At 40.3% G+C, this 19,470-nt stretch overlaps 2 protein-coding genes across 2 annotated transcripts; one reads left to right on the top strand and one right to left on the bottom strand.

Annotated features, from left to right (window-relative positions):
• Positions 1 to 1,910: 1,910 nt before the first annotated feature.
• Positions 1,911 to 9,273, bottom strand: fam161b (FAM161 centrosomal protein B). The gene is made up of 9 exons (XM_028566448.1): positions 8,881 to 9,273; positions 7,272 to 7,500; positions 6,659 to 7,185; positions 5,532 to 5,830; positions 3,268 to 3,386; positions 2,993 to 3,160; positions 2,774 to 2,873; positions 2,512 to 2,687; positions 1,911 to 2,306 (listed from the first exon to the last, which is right to left on the bottom strand). The coding sequence occupies exons 2-9, from the start codon at positions 7,487 to 7,489 to the stop codon at positions 2,225 to 2,227; spliced, it is 1,689 nt and encodes a 562-aa protein (XP_028422249.1). The 5' UTR covers positions 7,490 to 7,500; positions 8,881 to 9,273; the 3' UTR covers positions 1,911 to 2,224.
• coq6 (coenzyme Q6 monooxygenase) lies at positions 9,102 to 19,315 on the top strand. The gene is made up of 12 exons (XM_028566449.1): positions 9,102 to 9,590; positions 9,900 to 10,034; positions 12,556 to 12,614; positions 14,684 to 14,810; positions 15,973 to 16,103; positions 16,200 to 16,307; positions 16,577 to 16,639; positions 16,737 to 16,844; positions 17,495 to 17,697; positions 17,931 to 18,046; positions 18,420 to 18,586; positions 19,163 to 19,315. Exons 1-12 carry the CDS (start codon positions 9,395 to 9,397, stop codon positions 19,190 to 19,192), a joined length of 1,443 nt encoding a protein of 480 aa, XP_028422250.1. The 5' UTR covers positions 9,102 to 9,394; the 3' UTR covers positions 19,193 to 19,315.
• Positions 19,316 to 19,470: the final 155 nt, after the last annotated feature.

Below are 19,470 nucleotides of genomic sequence, written 5' to 3'. Positions count from 1 at the left end.
CGGTAACATGAAGAGCTCAAGTTTACTCCAGGTTTAAAACAGGCAAAAGTAAAAAAACAAAAAAAAGACAGGCAGGGGAGATGAGGCAAACTTATCCAACAGGGGATCAGGCAAGAGAGCAAGAGTCCAAAAGGCAGGTAGAGGGGTCGTAAAAGGCAAACCGGTTGGACAAGGAAGCATAATAGATCATCTGGCGGGGAACGAATGGAAGGGGGCTGCTGTATAAGCTACTGGGCTGATGAGGAAGAGGAAGCAGATGTGTATGTGGGCAGGAGAGCTCAGGTGATGGAGAATGGCGGGAACACAGGGGTTACTGCAGAGCAGGTCGGAGTGGCAGGGTCTGAAATGTCAGCAGAGTAAGTACATTGTGGGGGGGGGGAGCAGACAAGGAAAAATGTGAGGCGAGGATTTGGCTGACATATTGTGACAGTGAAGTCAATTTGAGGCCTATATCATATATTCTAGGGTGTGTCTTCAGCTGCCTACATTTGCAACCCGTGCATTTACAGAATTAAATGTGTGGGAATTTTTATATTTTACAGCAGCTGGAATAATAAAAGACCTGAATGCACCACCTTGGTGAAATTATATCGTTCATCTGCTAAGTAGAGCCACTCCTTAAACAGCGTAATAATAACATTTCTGTGGCCAAGCGCTTTAACCTCTCATTAATCTAATTGAGATGTGTTTGTTGCCTCTCTCAGCTTACACACACATCGGAGGCACTAGCTACCGTTTGTTTGAAAAGATGTCGCAGGTGTCTCACTAGGATATTATCTAACACGTTGGGAGAGATTGGTTTTGTTTTCAGCGCTGCACCGCGGGAGTCAGAGGTGCAAAGCTTTCTCCTGAGGGACAACAAAGCAGAGTGGGGAGGGATAAACTGTTCCCATGACAACCTGACAGCATGGAGCCCTTGAAGCTTTGTCATGTGATGTTTAAGATCTCAAGGAAGGGACTCTGTGATTATTTATCACATCTATAAGGACTATGTGGCAACATTTAGGCTTTCTACTTTTATATCTTTTTTTAATTATACAACATTATTATTAATCATGTGCTTATTTGAATACAGTCATAGTGAATACTGTTAGTCACCTTTTTTTCTGCCATTCCCTGCAGAGATGCAGTCCAGCAGCACATAATTGTATTGTAATTGTATGAAAAATATTTGACTCTTTCAAATTAAATTTCAAACTCCAATAAGCATTAAATTGATGAAATACTTCATTTTTAATGATGTTGTAATGTGAACTGACCCAGTGGCCTACAACAAGTAACTATATGGTATGCACTGGTCTTCAAGACTACTATACATTATGATTATATACATATTCAGACATTCCCATGTGGTCTGTTAGTAAATAATGATTTCTAGAATTCCTGGCAGTCAGCTGTCTAAGCACAGGCTTACAGCACAGGCCAGTGTACAAGCATATTTGATGTGGGTCTATGGGCTTGGAGCATACCACTGAACTGGTTCCTGTGAATGCAGTTGGACAGTGAGGGCTGTTTATTTAGGTGGCTGTGTGGCTGTAGAAATAACTGGGAACTTTAACCCAGCCATCCCAGAAAGGCCCATGGCAGACGCTTGGTGTCCTTACAGGACCTGTACGAATAAAAAACATACGTTTATTCCATTTTTTAACTAAGCTTTTTTTAAACACTAACTAAAAGCAAAACAAAGATATATTATAGAAGATATATTTATCACGGTATAATAATTGTTTTAATGGCTACAGTATTGGAAGATTCTTGATTTAGAGTGCAAAACACAAATTAATGTTACAGACACAGTGGTCTCAACTGGTGTTCTCATTTTGTTTTTGAACTGTTATTTCTAGTAACCAAGTGGTCAACATCCTCTAAATTACAGTGTTCATATTCCTTAGCAAAATTGTTGTCATAAACCAAAAAGTAGCTTTTTTATTTTAATTTTTATTATCTGCTTGTCATGCAGACTTTATAGATATATCCTCAAAGCATATACAATATAAAATATTTCCATCACTTATCACATACAGTTCTATAAACTTTCTCCCAGTTGTAATCCCTAACATTTGTGATTGTAAAGTCCTTTTGTCATTTCATAATTTGTAGTTTCACATCTTAAACTATCAAATGTTTGGTGTGGATAGTTAGCCATGACATGAATCATTTTTGAGGACAGTGTTGTTTTCTAGCGGAGAGGCCATAAAAAACTCTGCCGCCTGAACCTCTTTGATCACGGCATTTCTTCCTCTTTGGACTTCACGCTCTTCTCTTCCACATCTTCAATTTTCTCCCCGTCGTCTACATTTTCTTCCCTAAATCAGACATGTTGGGTTAGAAAATGACTATATTGTAATTACATCGAACTTTTGGCTAAAGTATTTGTCATTCTTTACTATAGACTGCAGGGCAAGCTCAGAAAATTATGTAATGTAGTATGACCAAACCACATGAAGTCCTTGGCTCTCCAGCACCAGTGCTATTCACAGTAGTGGATGAACAAAACATAAGAATTCTCACTCTGCATATCTGCTGTGAATGTCGTTCTCAGTGCTGTGGTTCTCGTCTGTATCCTCCTCGGATCTGGATGATGTTCCTTCAACTGCTTCTCCATTTTCTTTAACAAATAGCTCTTTCAGGCCGGCTTTCTTCAGCTTGTTCCTGTATGTCTGCTCGGCGTGAGCCTTTGCATTTTTCTGTCAGTAAAATAAACTCAGTTATGCTGGAGGGGACACGTAATTTACAATGTGATGTCATCTTCTCAGCTTACTATGTCACTCACCTGTTTCACCTGTTCGAACAAATAAGGACGTTCGCTAACTCGTGCCTTCATGTACCGTAACTCCCTCATATATTCCTTCATCCTTTGTTGGTCAGCCTCCCTTCATGTCAGAGAAGATTATAGTTTGAGCTACTGCGGCAGGCGTGTGTGGTTGTTGTGATGTGAGTTGCAAAACTTTCAATATTGGAGAATGAACGACCTCACTTGACCAGTACTCACCGATGGTGCTGTAGTTTGTGATTACACACTTCTTCCAAGCTGCTGTGTGGGTCCAGCAACTTCGCATGGAGTGTGACTGTCTTCTTCATGGCCTGGGACCTCATTTGGTACTTCCTCAACCAGTCAACGCTCTCTTGATTCTTGCTATCCCTCATCTCAATTGACTTTCTGTGAAGGTACAAATATTCTGCATGTCACAGGATTTAAATGTTTAGTGTGTAGAAACTATAAAGAGGAAAAAAAATCCATACTCAAGCCAAAATAATCCAAGTTACCTGATGGCCATACAGCGCTTCCGTGCAGCATCTGTGATGTATGTGGGGAGTGTGTCTGCAGACAGTGATGTTAAGGCCCCAAGTGACTTGCTTCTGCTGAGATTACTTATTTGTGGTACCTGTAGATAAAGGGGAAATATATATATATAATAGAAATCAAAACAAATATATAGTTTGACCATATATTGCATTGCCTTTTATTAGAATTAATTTAGAAAAAGGGGGGGGGGGACTACCCTCTGTAATTCCTAATTACTATGCTTAGTAATAATGTATTTCTTTCTTTCTAAAATGTAATTTTCAATTTTTGTTTGTATCAATAATTACTGTGAGAACAAACAATACAAACACTTTATAGACAAAAAGACAAAATGACAAAGATGAATTGGTGAATTAACAATAGCTTTACTTAAGCTATACTTATAGAATAATGTGTTTTTGTTTTGGTTAGACAAACCACACAGTATAAATCTGTTTCTGTAGTTATACATGTATTATCTATGAAGAAATGTTGTATAATTACCTATGTGATGTTAATCTACAAATAATCTAACCATGTATCTGCCACAACTTCAAGAAGGCTAAACATATATATATATATATATATATATATATATATATATATATATATATATATATATATATATATATATATATATATATATATATATAGTTAAATCAATGTGCCCAAAAATGTCTGACATGGTTCATAAAATAGATCTCTAGGGATTTTATAATTTTGGGCAGAGCCAGAAAATATATGAAAGGAAGACAGGAAGGAACTTTCACTGATCACAAGTAAAGGTTCATTCTACCATTTTGGATTAGTGTAAATTATGCTTATTTCTACTAATACTCTGTAATGCCCTCCTGTGAATCATCCACCCAGACAAATTTCTATGAAAATACACTGAACAAAATTATAAACGCAACGCTTTTGTTTTTTGCATCTGGCACTTTGGAGAGGTGTTCTCTTCACGGATGAACCCTAACCCTAACAGAAGTAAAACTGCACATTTTAGAGTGGCCTTTTATTGTGGCCAGCCTAAGGCACACCTGTGCAATAATCATGCTGTATAATCAGCATCTTGATATGCCACACCTGTGAGGTGGATGGATTATCCTGGCAAAGGAGAAATGCTCACTAACACAGATTTAGACAGATTTGTGAACAATATTTGAGAGGAATAAGCCTTTTGTGTACATAGAAAAAGTCTTTAGTTTAGTTTAGCTCATGACAAATGTGGGCAAAAACAAAAGTGTTGCGTTTATAATTTTTTGCTGTATATATAGGGATTGTCTTGTAAAATAAGTATTTAACCCCATAAAAAAAAAAGGTGTAGAAATAGCGCTTGAACTTGATAAATTATGAGGTGGAGAAAGTTTGAAATACAACTGTTGAAGGGAGGGAAATATTCCCTCTCTAAACAGGGCCCACTGTACATATTTTACATAGCTTTACAGTTCCACAACTGAGGGGACTGGTCTGAAAAGCCTAAAAAAATAACAAATAAGCCACACAAGAACTTAACCCATACAATAAATCTTTCACCATCAAACAAAATACTCCAGAATAGAAAGTCAAATGTGACCAGGTCAAAGTCATTTGTCATGTTATGAAATAAACACTTCTGAGTGTTGAAGGACCACAGGAACACATGATAGAGTATTGTACAGTTGGCAAACACTGTAAGGTAAACATCTGTTCTTATTAGGCCAGTTATTCTACATCTGGTGCAATCATAGTGATATGGACTTTTTTAAACGAGCAAGGATTTAGGCAATCAGCACTGTTCGTCATCTAAAACATAAGAGTCTTTAAGGAAGGCTAGTGGTTTCCTATCAGCTTTAAAAAAAGAGAAGTATCTTGACAAACTTGACAAAGTGGTGGGTGGATATGTCTCAAGGCATGCATCAAACAGAGAGTGTAATGTAAAACTAAAATGTGAAGCCATCTGGGCGATTGTCATCTTATATAATTCCTTGAGAGACACTGGCTCTTCAAGACAGGCATTATTCTTTACATTTTATTCATGTAATAGCTTGGAAAATATTGGTAATTAATTCTTATACCTCTGCTTACCATAGTTAGGCAGGGAATTAATGAAATGCATATATACAAAATCAAGGATAAAATTCAAAACAACAGAGACTAAACCAAAAATGATATCATATTCTGAGAATCACTGCACTGAAATGAATAAATGAATAATAGCAACTAAAAAATATAAACAAACAGGTGTGTGGTAAAGAAAAGCATTTACCTGTGCGTTTTCAGAGCTCATCCTACTTTGCCTTGCAGGGAGAGTTGATGTCCTCAGATAGAAGGGCTGACATTTTATCACATCTTTACTCTGTGTTTTTCTAAGCGCCTCTGTCTGCAAAGCTTTGTGCAGCCTGCTGAAATCAGGGACATGCTGGATGATTTTTGGCTGGAAGCTAGGTCTCTCATACAGGAAGCCCAACCTTTCTTTCCTGGTGCGCTCGGCAGTGCGAAGTTTCGGGCTGCCAGACACAGTAGGATTCTTGTCTGAGTAGGGACTTGTCTGCAAAAGCTCCTGGTCTGCACAGAATTACAATGAGGTACAGTAGAGGATGAAGTCATGTCATTACATAAAATGTATCAGACCTACTGTTTACGTGCTTCCAATGTGACATTATAGAAATTATGTGTGTATCATTGTATTTTCAATACATTTTATAACACTTATTGTACAAAACAAAGCACTGTTTGTGTATAGGCTGCTGAGAAGCCAACATTGAATTGCTCTGTACATCTACACGGTTTCATTTCGTTTTAAATAATGTAAGGCACTCCTTTGTGACATCACCACGTCATTTAAAATTTTATTTAATTAATAAATTTATTTTATTTTAGTAGCATAACAAGTAAAATAACATGTATTTGTAATATTGTCTAATGTTGACAGGAAGTCTTGTTTTACAGCACCGTTATCTTATAACTACTGACTATACCAGTGGTTTTCAACATGTGGGGGTTAGGAGATGATTAATATGTTGGGAAAGAAAAAGTAATATATATATATATATATATATATATAACTGTTTATTTCATTTTTTTATCTTTGACTTTTTCTTGTGAAATCTAAGTGAGTGGTACCAAGGAAATTCTTATTTTACTCTTATTTAAACTCTTATAACTCTTATCTTATTTCAATGGCGGGTCACAAATAGCCATTGCCTGGCTAGAAAGGGTCACAACCCAATAAAGTTGGGAACCAGTGTCCTTTATACTGTTCTAAGATGGCAGTTCATAAAGTGACACATAAAGTTATGTTACAAAGAATCTGATCTCTTCATATTTTCAAATCAATTACCACTATTATACCAAACACTAGCCAATATCCTTCCATCAGAAATGGAAACCCACCTTTCAACTCAGAATCTGGCGAGTCTTTTACCTCTTTGTGAGGAGGTTTCCTTACAGTAGCAGCCTTGTTTTTCTGACCATGTGAGACTTGGTTTAACATTGCTGTAAATTTTTCCCTTTTCTCCTTTTCTCTCTCCTGGAAGCTGAAAGGTCTTTGAATGGAGAGCAAGAAATCTCTCCTCTGCTCACAGCCCTGCTTTCTCTCCTTTTCTCTCAGCTCCATCATCTCCTGATAGATGGGTTGAATGACATGGCCGGGCACTGGGAGAGCACGGAACTTCCTTTGACACTCAGCCTTGGCCTCCTCCTCTTTGCTCATCTCTGTTGTTTTAGATAAAGCTAACCGCTCACAATGTTGAGTCCTGGCAGGAGTCAGCGTGGAAGCTGTGACTGAACTATTCTTCCAGTTTGAAGTTACCAAGGCTGGAGAAGATGACTTAGGCCTCTCTATCAGTCTGAGATGGTGCAAAGTCTCTTTGTCTGAGGTGAGGGCAGATGTAGAGGTGGATCTCCTCATTCCCATATGTCTGAAAAAAACAGTAAAGATCTTTAAGGAAATAGATATCTCATAATCATGATCAACAAAACATAAAAGACATTTGATGAAACCTACATGGGCTGATGTTTCAGTTCATTTCTATCACCGGACTCTCTGCCTACATCCATTGACAGTAGAGAGTTCTGATGAATCCTCTTCTCAAGCTCCTCTTTTTGTCTCTTTTCTGTCTCCTGCAGCTGCTGCCTGAGTGCCTGACTCAGGGCTTTCAGCTGCTGCTGAAGCATTAACTCTGATCTGAGTCCATCTTCCAGCAAGGTCTCTAGCTTCAGCATATTTCTCTGACCTATGACACAAACAAAAGCTGTGAAAGGTTACTTTATTCGTGTAAACAAAAAGTTCTTCTGTTCTGAGTTAGTGCTGAAATGCCTAATTCATTCATCTATTTGTTTATCAATGGAAAGTGAATTCATGAAAAAAAATGTATTACTTCAGCGTATAATTCCAACACAAAGTGTTACACAAAATAATAAAATGTGATCTTTGACAAAATAACACACATTCCATGGTGCCAATACTTTCAATAACCTTTTAAAACATGGGCATACACATCAAAACACACAGAACCACAATGACTCTGTACATTTTCTTAAATATAACAGTTTAACAACATTTTAAAGAGAGCAGAAATGCAAGGATGACAGAAAATTAATTGGCAACAATTTTCATAATTTTTTGTTCATTTATGTCATTTTCTTATGAAGAAATGCCAACATTCTCTAGTTCTTAAATTTGAATATATGTTGTAGCTAGTTGTTGGTTGTTTCTTTTTGTAAATTTAATATATTTGGGTTTGGACCATTGGGTAGAACAACTCCATCCATCCATCCATCCATCCATCTTCGTCCGCTTATCCGGTGTCGGGTCGCGGGGGGAGCAGCTCCAGCAGGGGACCCCAAACTTCCCTTTCCCGAGCAACATTAACCAGCTCCGACTGGGGGATCCCGAGGCGTTCCCAGGCCAGGTTGGAGATATAATCCCTCTACCTAGTCCTGGGTCTTCCCCGAGGCCTCCTCCCAGCTGGATGTGCCTGGAACACCTCCCTAGGGAGGCGCCCAGGGGGCATCCTTACCAGATGCCCGAACCACCTCAACTGGCTGGTAGAACAACTCATGCAGTTCAATATGTCACCACTGGCTCTGGGGAACTGTAATGGACATTTTTCACTATTTTCTTTTTTCTATTTCTATTTTGTAGACCAAACCATCAATTTGAGTTTATTCGAGAAAATAACAAGAAAATAATGAATCAAAAATTAAATAACTTTTAGTTGCAGCTCTACTCTTAAATCGTGAGGATTTTCTGTTCTTAATTTTATATGATAAATAATTAATTGTCTGGGTTTCAGACTGTTGTTTTGGACAGGACAAGTAATTTGAAGACGTCCCATTTAATGGCCATTTTTCACTGAGGTATTTTCTAACATTTTCTAAGATGACAACTTCACCTCCAGTCTGTGTAAACCGGTTTCCATGGTAACCCGACCTCTGCGCCCTCAACATATTACGTTAGCTTTAAAGACGATTTAGCTAGGGACATTTATATTTAGCTGTAGCTAAGCTAAATTATATACGTATTTATATTGTACTTATATACAAACCTGCATTGTACTTTCTGCCACTTAAAAGCACATAATACAAAATGAAAGTAATAATGGGTCGCCAACCTGGTAAAAGATGAGTTTTAGGGAAGTGTTTCTTGACGTCGAATCGTCTTCCAAACTCGTAACGTTACCGTTAGCGTTATATCTCCGCTAACAAGATATACACTACAGCTTATTCGGTAAACTAATGAGTCTGTTGTAAAAATAACAGAGTATTACACCTGAAACGAAGCAAGTGCATTACTTAGCTCCACTCACTCCTCCGTTTTGGTAGCATTAGCACTGTTTGTGGACAGAAGCAGCAACGGTCAGCCGCGACAGACGTCTTCTGTGATTGGACACGCAACCCGGAAGTACTTTCTCTGGAGCGCTACTGTCTATGTGTGTACACAACCTGTACCCAACATGGCTGGATTACAGAAGGGACACAGCTGCCGTTATTAGGACACATTCAAGGGTCTGTCTGTCTGTCTGTTTGTCTGAGTGACATATGACAGAATCGAGACTTCAAAGTTGGACCGGTTTTCCTTTTTCATGCGAGGCTTGTCCCATTTGAAGACAAAGTGAAGACAGAATCATGTACAAGCTCACAAGGGCGACCTTTAACGGACTTGGCCGGTGTTTAATTGCAGAAAAGCATTTATCTGCTATAAAAATCACCAGCCGAGGATTAGTGAGCGCAGAACATGGGGACGATTCTGGCAAGAATGAGGTTTATGATGTTATTATATCCGGGGGAGGAATGGTTGGATCTGCAATGGCATGTTCCCTTGGTGAGTGACACCCTCCCCTAAGTTACCACCTTTTGACGTGTGACTTCAGCTATTATTAATCAGTCAGATTTAAATTAAAAAAATAGTGTAATCAAGAGCTAAGACTTGTGATAATTACTATAAAAGCTACTAACATATGAACTATGAGATGTGATGCAATGGGGGGGAAACTTATAGAGTCATAATTGATGATACCAGTAATAAATAAGCACTTCTTCACCACAATATTTATACTTTAGCAACATTGCTGAGACTCAATCCTATATGTGCTGCATTTTTTATACAATATTTACATGATTTTTATGACAGGTATGGATCCAAACTTAGAGGGTAAGAAGATTCTTTTGCTTGAAGCAGGCAACAAGAAAGTGATGGACAAGGTCCCAGAAAACTACAGCATCAGAGTCAGCTCCATCAGTCCAGGATCTGCCACCATCCTCAGTGGTACAGTATACAATTCAATTCAATTTTATTTATAGTATCAAATCATAACAAGAGTTATCCCGAGACACTTTACAGATAGAGTAGGTCTAGACCACACTCTATAATTTACAAAGCCCCAACAATTCCAACAATTACAGTAATTCCCTCAAGAGCAAGCAGTGCAACAGTGGCGAGGAAAAACTCCCTCTTGGGAAGAAACCTCGAACAGACCCAGGCTCTTGGTAGGCGGTGTCTGACGGGCCGGTTGGGATATGATGAACAGTGGCGATAATAGTCAAATTAATAATGGAACAGTGGCTTCAAATGGTAGTCGTAGTAGTTCATGTCATATCAGGGCGCTGCAGGGCGCTGCAGGGCGTTACAGGATGTAGCGTGGCCCAGCAGAGCATGGATGGACGTAGCAGGAAGCAGCAGGGCACCGCTGAGCTCAGCAGGGAGTGCAGCAGGACCACGGCGACAGCTGCAACCAGGATCTTGGTGTCAACGTTCTCCAAGGAAATACGCTGGGGGAAAAAACATAACGACTCCGGGGAGTAAACTAGTAAGCTAGGATTAATAACAAGCATTTCTGGGACAGGATGCACACAAATGGTAATAGAAAGGGAGAGGAGAGAGCAGCTCAGTGTGTCAAAGGAAGGAAGGAAGTCCCCCGGCAGTCTAAAACTATAACAGCGTAACTAAGAGAGACAGGACATAAGGAGAGGTAGCCTGTTCGGGCTTTGAACTCTCCCCTGCCGGATCGGGCTTTGCTGGCCGGCCTCCCTCTACTTTTGTTATATGTTATTAATCTAACAATTATGAAGAGAAGCAGGTGGGCCAGATAGGTGGACACTGCAACTCCTCACTCCCTGCTTGACATCATACACAATCTGACACACATACACATCACTGTCAAATGGTTTATAAATTTGTTTGAAAGGCTTTGTACATTTAAAAAGGGCAGTCACCATAGACAGAAATAATCAAAAAATTTAAATAAGTTATTTCTGTGGTGACTACCTTTTCTTTCTGTAAGAAGCTTGTGGTGCTCGACTTATAAATGGCTCCAACAAGGTAAGCAAGGGATCAGACACTGTCCAGTCTCCTCGGCTAAGAAGGGATCATATCTGACCTTATTTGTCCCCCCCTGTAACTTTAGCTTGATGGACTGGTCTATGAAACATGCTCTATGTCCTGAATTTGCCATCTCTGGTCTAGAATCCATTAAAAATAGCTAAAGACCATCAGTCTAGACCTGTGCATTTAGTTATTTCAGCTTTCGGGCTACCTGTAATGTACATATAAATACTGTTTTACACACGTACTTCTCAACAATGAACCATATGTAAGTTTACAAAGACAAATACAGATTCATTTTCAAGTGTTCAGCAAAGATTGTTATTTTCTCACCTACCCTCCTCACCTCTCACTCCTGACACATAAGTTCTTCCACGTTTATCCTGATTCAGGTCTTAAAATAACGTCAACTACCGGATGTAGTCAACTAAGCAGTTCAATGATTAGAGCATGGACAACAACAATTGGAGTATCTCCCCAGTAGATCATGCATTACAATAGTTTCAGTAACAGTAATTTGCACGCAGGTGTCAGTGAGAGATAGAGAGGCTAAAGCTTTGCTTAACATCTCAAAGAACACCGCTCTCTTGCATTATTTGTGTACCGTTTATTGACTTCATAGTGTCATAGTGCCCTGTGTCTGATCAGAGACTTTGACACTGAAATTTCAATAGAGAATTTGATCAGAATGCATTGATTTGAAACATTGTGCTTGGCTGTGTCCTTATTGCCTCCCAATGGCACCCACACAAAAAGTAAAAGGCAAGAACTTGTCTCTTGCTTATGGAACACTGCCTTCACAAAATTTTCATACTTGACTGCATATCATTAACAGTAACTTTACATGTTTTAAATTCTAATTCTATTGTTTTTTAAGATAATTAGATAAGATATTGCCCTCTACCACTTTTAAGACGTTTTATGGGCTTTAACTCATCCTCAGCTAAACAGATGAAAACACATCCACATTACTAGATTAGCACCTGGTTGTTGGTGCCATTTCCTTATACACTGCACATTTTTTAAACATGTACACTTCCACTGAAATTTCACCCCAATTCATGTTTTAACTTTGTATGAACACAGTTATTTGTTAAACATGGGCATATATTGCTGCAAATAAAGGGACTTTACTCAAAATACTACGGGCTGGAATTGCCTCCACGTGGCTCTCACAGACCGTTCCCCAATGCGTGAAACACCAATGTTGTTTTTTTTTTTTTACAGCCACATGCACTCACATGCATGCACGACCGGACTGGCTATTAAAACAAAGAACAGAGAAGCTCAGGTTACAGCACACATAGAGGGAGTGTGACTTCATTCTCTGCTCAGGATGCCATTACTCCACTACATCTTTACCTAGCTAATAGTTTGTTGCTGCTATATTACTGCTATGAATAACAAGTACATAACCTTTAAATCAGTATTGTAATTGTTTTGAAATGTTTTTGTGCACACACAGGTATTGGAGCATGGGAGCACATCACAAAGATGAGGTGCAAGCCCTATAAAAAGATGCAGGTATGTTGATCTTTAGCTCACTATTACATTAAGTTGCTTTTCAAAATCTGTGCAACACAAGGATACAGCAACTGCCATCGTACTTCAATGTCGAAGGTTCATAAAAGTCTAATTTCAAAACTCCCCAGAAGCTAGGATTAATAACAAGCATTTCTGGGACGGGATGCACACAAATGGTAATAGAAAGGGAGAGGAGAGAGCAGCTCAGTGTGTCAAAGGAAGGAAGGAAGTCCCCCGGCAGTCTAAAACTATAACAGCGTAACTAAGAGAGACAGGACATAAGGAGAGGTAGCCTGTTCGGGCTTTGAACTCTACCCTGCCGGATCGGGCTTTGCTGGCCTGCCTCCCTCTACTTTTGTTATATGTTATTAATCTAACAATTATGAAGAGAAGCAGGTGGGCCAGATAGATGGACACTGCAACTCCTCACTCCCTAACTATAAGCTTTATCAAATAGGAGAGTTTTAAGTTCATTCTTGAATGAGGTGACAGTTTCTGCCCCCCGAACCCAGATTGGGAGCTGGTTCCATAGGAGAGGAGCCTGATAACTTCATAAAAGTCTAATTTCAAGATAGACAAAAGAGCCTACTGCAGTACGGAGCATCTCCCCAAATACTTCTGCTACAGAAAGTTTTTCTTCATATGTCCCCCAGACTTTCTAATTCACAGGCATACTGTATGTATTTCTGTCATCCATCAATCACAGCACCATACAATTTGTGGAGAAAAAAATCTGTGACTCTCAGCTTCTACTCAGTCATTTAGCTTAATGAACAAGCATCACAATACTGCATCATATAATCATGTATATTGTATGTAATTGTTCACATAAAAAATGGCTGGATACAGGGGTTTCGTGTAACATGCATTTTGTTCATTCCTTTGTGAAATGTATGCCTTTTCAATAGCTTTGCAGGATTTGTGGCACAAGGAATGCTAAAGGTATATTTTAAAAAGGCTATCTCCTGGCATATTTAACTACTGGATGGCTCCTTGACCATGCACGTTTTATTTATTAAAGCCATGTTTTTATGAAAAGTAAATCATTTTGACATTTTCAAATTGGTACTCCCCACATCTTATAATTATGAAGATTCATGTGAACAACGGGAAGAAGATGAAAGATAAGGAGAGTGGTTGTTTGCTGCAGAGTGAACCCACTTTACGGCTGTGGGTGCAGGCTCAGTCCCTCTTGTAAGATGTGGTCGGTGTGTACCAAACACCCCACCGCAGGGTTTCTCTCTGGGCCTAAGATGTCATCATGCAGTGCCTTACAGTGATTATGGTAGTGTACCTCTCCCATTATACCTTCACTCTGCTACCACTGTTTTGGCTTGTTTGTCCGTGGAATCTCAGTCATATCACCAATTGCACTGAAAAGTATGTACTGCAGGTCAGCTCTAAAAAACATTCTTTCCGTGCAGTTAAATGCTCTTCCACCTTAAATGTCCATTAACCATTGAGGGTTTAGTTTCTACCTCAGCACTGCATCTTTTCACCCCGCATTTTCTTTCTTCCCAACCATTTATCACATGTTGCAAACCCACTGCCATTAGTGGTTTTCTGTAGGGAATATCCCCCTACTTTATGGCAAGTTGGAAAAAAGTAGTGCAGCAGCATATTACTGCAGAATGATGGGTTTTGTCACCATAGTTACAACCCAGGAGAGGATTAACCTTGTACAAACACTTTTCACCCCCGCATGTTTAACTCAAACAGTACTTTCAGGGTTGGAATTACAGTAACCTAAAACTTTATCTCATTCTGTCGGTTTTGGTTGCGGATAAACGTTGACTCACTCTTTATGTTCACAAACATGTCATTTGTTATTTGTGTGTAAAAAAAAAAAAAAAAAAATCCACATCACAAATGTCCAGAGAGCTGCATTAATCTGCCGACCAACCTGAGGGCTTGATGTATGTAGGCTGTGCCAACCTCCAGCAGCAGTTAACAACTTTGATGTGTTTAGCTCTATGAAACGGCGCTTCTCTGCCCAGCTATATATAGGGAGAGGGGATGCATTTAAGGATAGACTTGTAGACCGCAGGCATAATGAGTCTCTCATTTAGGTTTGGGATGCCTGCTCAGATGCCCTGATCACGTTTGATAAGGAGAACCTGCAGGACGAGATGGCATACATCGTGGAGAACGACATCATTGTGGCTGCACTCACTAAACAGCTAGACAGCCTGTCCGGTAAGCACAGCACTTATGATTAAAACATGAAGCCCCACACAGTAAGCAGCAGTGCTCTGTAAGACCTCTTGATTCCTGTTCCATCTGCCTAATGGCTGCCGAGTCTGGCAGCTAATGCCACCACATTTATTCCATCCTGTCCCCAGGTTTTATTTATTTGTACTCTCTCCCCCGGTGACTGTTTTTAAAGACAGGTTAAACCCTTGGAGCCGCTCATGTTTTTCCTGCAATTTCAATCAAACCCTCACATTTTGGGAACTGCAGGGCCCGGCACCCTCTGAGGACACGTGAAGTGGTCCAGTGACCTATTTAAAGATGCCATGTGCTCCCAAGCTTTGCCACCTCTTAAGACACTAAAGCGCTGACAGTGCATAGGGCTGTATTGCCGTTGACAGTAGACCAACTTTTGTGAGGTACGCAAATAAAACTTAGCTTTGTTATGTGCTTGACAGTTAAAGTAGCATATTTATAAACAGTTTTCAACATTTTGCACCAAACAAAGGATGTGTGGTTTCAGCACGTTTTTGCCTCATGTGCCTCCCGTTTGTCCGCTTCTCTCTCTCTCTCTCTCTCTCTCTCTCTCTCTCTCTCTCTCTCTCTCTCTCTCTCTCTCTCTCTCTCTCTCTCTCTCCTCTCATTTTAGCTGTGGTGTTGTTATGCTCAAGATGCAGTACATGAAAATTGTGCTCCACACCAGCTGGTTTCAATGTAACCCTGCTCTCCAATCCATATTTGACATTCGTTTTCAGGAACCAGTAGCCGTTCTGTGGATGGGTCCCACTCCAAGTTGGCATGAGCCAGCGTAGCTCAGGATCCTTTCATGTTTGGGATGTCCAGCTGCTGATATTTTAGGAAGGGCCGCTTAATATGCAGCATGTGCAAAGTGTGGCGTGGTGTTCTTGTAGATAAACACTACTAGTTAAGGCAGTGTTGCAGGCCAAGACCATTAAGAAGATTGTCAAATGTAAACTGTTGCAGCTAACATGTGCCAGGAAGGCAAACCAGTGGTGTTTTTATATGGTGGTTTATAGATCTTACACTGCTTTGGCTGCAGGGAAACCATCCTAAGTAGCAAAGCATTGATTTAGTTTCGAGAATCACTGCTCTTTTTCTTTTCTGCTGCCTTTGTAGTCACCAGTTTTATGTCCTTGTTGTCTGTCAGATAATGTGCAAGTGAAGTACAGGTCCAAGGTGGTGCAGTATGCGTGGCCCCTGCCCCACCAGGCAGCAGACTCCATCCCAGGGGTCAAGGTCACGTTGGCGAGCGGTGAGACTGTTCAGACGAAGCTGTTGGTTAGTTTGATTTACATCATTGCAAACTGTAGTTATTCATCTGTTCTTGTCCTTTTTTGTTTTTTACCGTTTCCCTTTTGCTCATCTGTTTTTCAGATTGGTGCAGATGGACCAAACTCAATGGTAAGGCGGGAATTGGGGATACCCACCATCAAGTGGAATTATGACCAATCTGCTGTGGTTGCTGTGCTGCACTTATCAGAGGTGAGTAACACATTCATCGCATGCTCCCCGCATATTGTAATGGATAGAAATAAACAGTATATGTATATGTGGATTTACAATGTAGTATCTTTATTATGATAGTAATTTAAAATGTCACAGCTGAGAACAATACACCCCACCCAGAAGTACACTTTGTAATACCTTGTTTTTATGTGCAAGATATGTCATTAAAATGTATGCCATAAAATACATTGCAATGCAATACTTTAGTATACTTTTCAATTTAATCTGATTTTTGTGTTTGACAGCCCACAGAAAACAATGTCGCATGGCAAAGGTTCCTCCCAACAGGACCCATTGCAATGTTACCGGTAATATATCTGCATTATTTACTGCAGTATTTTTATTTTCATATCCGTCTCATAAGTATTTGATAACGTTTTAACGACCACGCTCTGTGCACTGCAGCTGTCGGACACAGAGAGCTCTCTGGTGTGGTCAACCAGCCATCGGCTGGCAGAGGAGCTGCTGGAGCTGGATGAGGAGAGCTTTGTCGACGCTATCAACTCTGCCTTTGTGAGTCTTGCTTTAACCATTAAACTGCTTGTGTTGTATTCATAGTCAGACTTTGCATCTGTCAGGAAGATGTTGCAACATTTCTGTATTTGTTTGCAGTGTTGCTAAATGTGGCAGGGCTTCTTCATGAACTGTTTTTTGTGACTCATACAAACAAAGTTGTCATTGTTTTGCCAAACTTTATACATAAGTAATTTTTCACTAAGTAAATAATATCCAGTCTATCCATTTTTTTAATGTTTGGAGAAACTCCTTTTTCCCAAGCTGGCTATTTTTACCGGGCCTGCTGATGGACGGGGTCACCACGGTTGAGTCACGTTTGGTTTCAGGCCTGGTTTGCTAATTAAACCTGTGGTCTCCCAGTGTCGACCATTACTGCATGTAATGTTTTTTAAACAGAGCTAATTCAACTGCATAGCCTGGCCGGCATCTTCTTTTAATTAGCCCAGCTCCCTAAGCCCTGCCAAACCAGTTAGTTAGGGAGGGGGAAAAAGAGCACTTTTGCTGGCCTGGAGTTCAGCTTTGCTCCTATGTCAGCTAATTTCTTTGTCCACTCAAAGGGATGATGTCTGTTTTTTCTCTTTTTGGTAATTTTTCTTTTTCTGTGAATATGTCTCTGTCTTTTTGCCTGTCTGTGTGTGCCCTAACAGTGGCGTAATGAGAACCAGTCAGAGCTGATTGAGACGGCTGGCTCTCTGTTCCGCGGCGCCCTGTCGGTCATAATGCCGTCTGCAGGTTCACCTCGACAGCTTCCCCCAAGTGTGGCAGGGATCGGCCCAAAGTCCAGAGTCATGTTTCCTCTGGGCATCGGCCATGCATCAGAGTACATCAGGCACCGCGTAGCTCTCATTGGGTAAGATAGTCCTAATGAAAGTAATGGCCTAAACATTTACAAAATACCGATTGGAAAAAGTCCTAAAAATCACCTTGTCAAACTGGCTTTTCAGCTCTTTTTTGTTGCCTCAACTAATGTTTTGCTTCACATGTATGGGAATAACCCTTGGATCTTGCATGGTGCATTAAAATACAGCAGCATGCTGTGAGTGGAATGTGTACGGACAGAGAGGGATATGTTTGTCTTCGTAGGGATGCAGCCCATCGTGTCCATCCTCTGGCGGGTCAGGGAGCCAACCTGGGCTTTGGGGATGTGGCTTGTCTAACACAGCTCGTGAGCCAGGCAGCCTTTGATGGGAAGGACCTGGGTTAGTGAGAACTCTAAACAGACACAAGCGCTGCAACCATAGCACAGTGGTTTCCCCTAAGCTCTTTTCCAGAGCCCCAACTCAAACGCATGCTGTTGACCTGAATTATAAAAAGCATCAGCTTTTCCGGCAACATTTATTTAATGTTTTTTTCTGTTCATTCTGCCAAGAGCTATATGTAAGTTGCTTTCCCTATTAAAAAAAAAATGTAATCCTGTTATGAGATATTGTGTTTATTTTTTTCCACTGTTAAATGTTCTGAAGTCAAAATAACACCAGTGTATTGACTTAATGCTGAAAACATATGACAGATCTACACAAGCTTAAACTATAGCCTCAGTTCTTAACCCATAGTCTTTGCTTGTTTGTGCAGGAGCGATGCAGCACCTGTTACAATATGAAACCGAACGGCAGCGACACAATCTGCCCATGATGGCTGCCATCGACCTCATGAAACGTCTTTACTCCACTAATGCCGCTCCCGCTGTTCTCCTACGCACCTTTGGTCTGCAGGCCACCAACATGCTCCCAGCACTAAAAGTAAGCTCCCTCTCTTCTAGCCTCTACCTCCAAACATGTCCTCCTGCACATCCCAGTGAACCTGGCCGTCACTCAGATAACATCAACCACCTGACAAACCTAAGCTCCACCTCCACCCTGACCCCACCCTCCACCTTTTTTTCTGAATACACGGAGCTTTACTTAAGCGGTGTCTATAATTTCCAGGGTTCCGAACCTACTACTATGGCATCTAAGTTTAGCCCCAAATTTAGTGTTACCAAAAGTGTGTGGGTGGGGTGCAGGGCTGGCCCTTGGGCAGCGGACAGCGGTGTTGGCTTGTGTTTTCACACCCCTTTTATTACCGACCACTCGTGAAATGGCTTTATTCCCTACTAAGTGATTCAGACCAACACAACTGTAACTGGTTGTAAAGGCAGTTCACTGTGGAGGCACAAAAGTTAAACTTGACATTTTTTCCATATTAAATGTTGTGAGTTCACTGGTTTACAGGTCTTGTTTAGAGGTCTGCAGTGCCACGCACTTGTAACAGGGTTTTAGTAAGCGTGATTCAAAGATTGCAGAGTTTCGGAGTTGATGTCTCTTTTGCCTCTACAGGAGCAGATCGTGGCATTTGCAAGCAAGTGATGCATTCGTCATGCTAGGTCGTTGGTGGATCTTCAAAGACTGTAAGCTTTAAAAGGCTGTAAAAATTGTGAATGTAAAAAAAAAATAATTATAAGAATAAAGATATATTTTACTCCTTTGTGATTTTTGTTCTTGTATGTGCTTTGTTGCTAAACAAATCCACATAGAACATGACATTGCAGCTCTCCCGAGCATATCATAACCAATCAGTGATATCCAAGATGTACATTTCTCAGATATGATATGAAGATATGTGAAGCACTTCATTCTCAGATGGA

This window comes from Perca flavescens, chromosome 20, assembly GCF_004354835.1.
Source record: "Perca flavescens isolate YP-PL-M2 chromosome 20, PFLA_1.0, whole genome shotgun sequence".
NCBI classification, from domain to species: domain Eukaryota; kingdom Metazoa; phylum Chordata; class Actinopteri; order Perciformes; family Percidae; genus Perca; species Perca flavescens.
The sequence above is the reverse complement of the archived record's forward strand: the minus strand, read 5'-3'. Positions and strand labels throughout refer to the sequence as shown.

What these genes read in the sequence shown, in the direction of transcription:
- coq6 (XM_028566449.1), top strand. Translation starts at nt 9,395, where the DNA reads ATGTACAAGCTCACAAGGGCGACCTTTAACGGACTTGGCCGGTGTTTA. An exon ending in ACAGCTAGACAGCCTGTCCG is followed by an intron (nt 14,811 to 15,972) that starts GTAAGCACAGCA and finishes GTTGTCTGTCAG; the next exon opens with ATAATGTGCAAGTGAAGTAC. An exon ending in CTGTGCTGCACTTATCAGAG is followed by an intron (nt 16,308 to 16,576) that starts GTGAGTAACACA and finishes TGTGTTTGACAG; the next exon opens with CCCACAGAAAACAATGTCGC.
- fam161b (XM_028566448.1), bottom strand. Translation starts at nt 7,489, where the DNA reads ATGCTGAAGCTAGAGACCTTGCTGGAAGATGGACTCAGATCAGAGTTA. An exon ending in GAACTGAAACATCAGCCCAT is followed by an intron (nt 7,186 to 7,271) that starts GTAGGTTTCATC and finishes TGTTTTTTTCAG; the next exon opens with ACATATGGGAATGAGGAGAT. An exon ending in TGTTCGAACAGGTGAAACAG is followed by an intron (nt 2,688 to 2,773) that starts GTGAGTGACATA and finishes TTTTACTGACAG; the next exon opens with AAAAATGCAAAGGCTCACGC.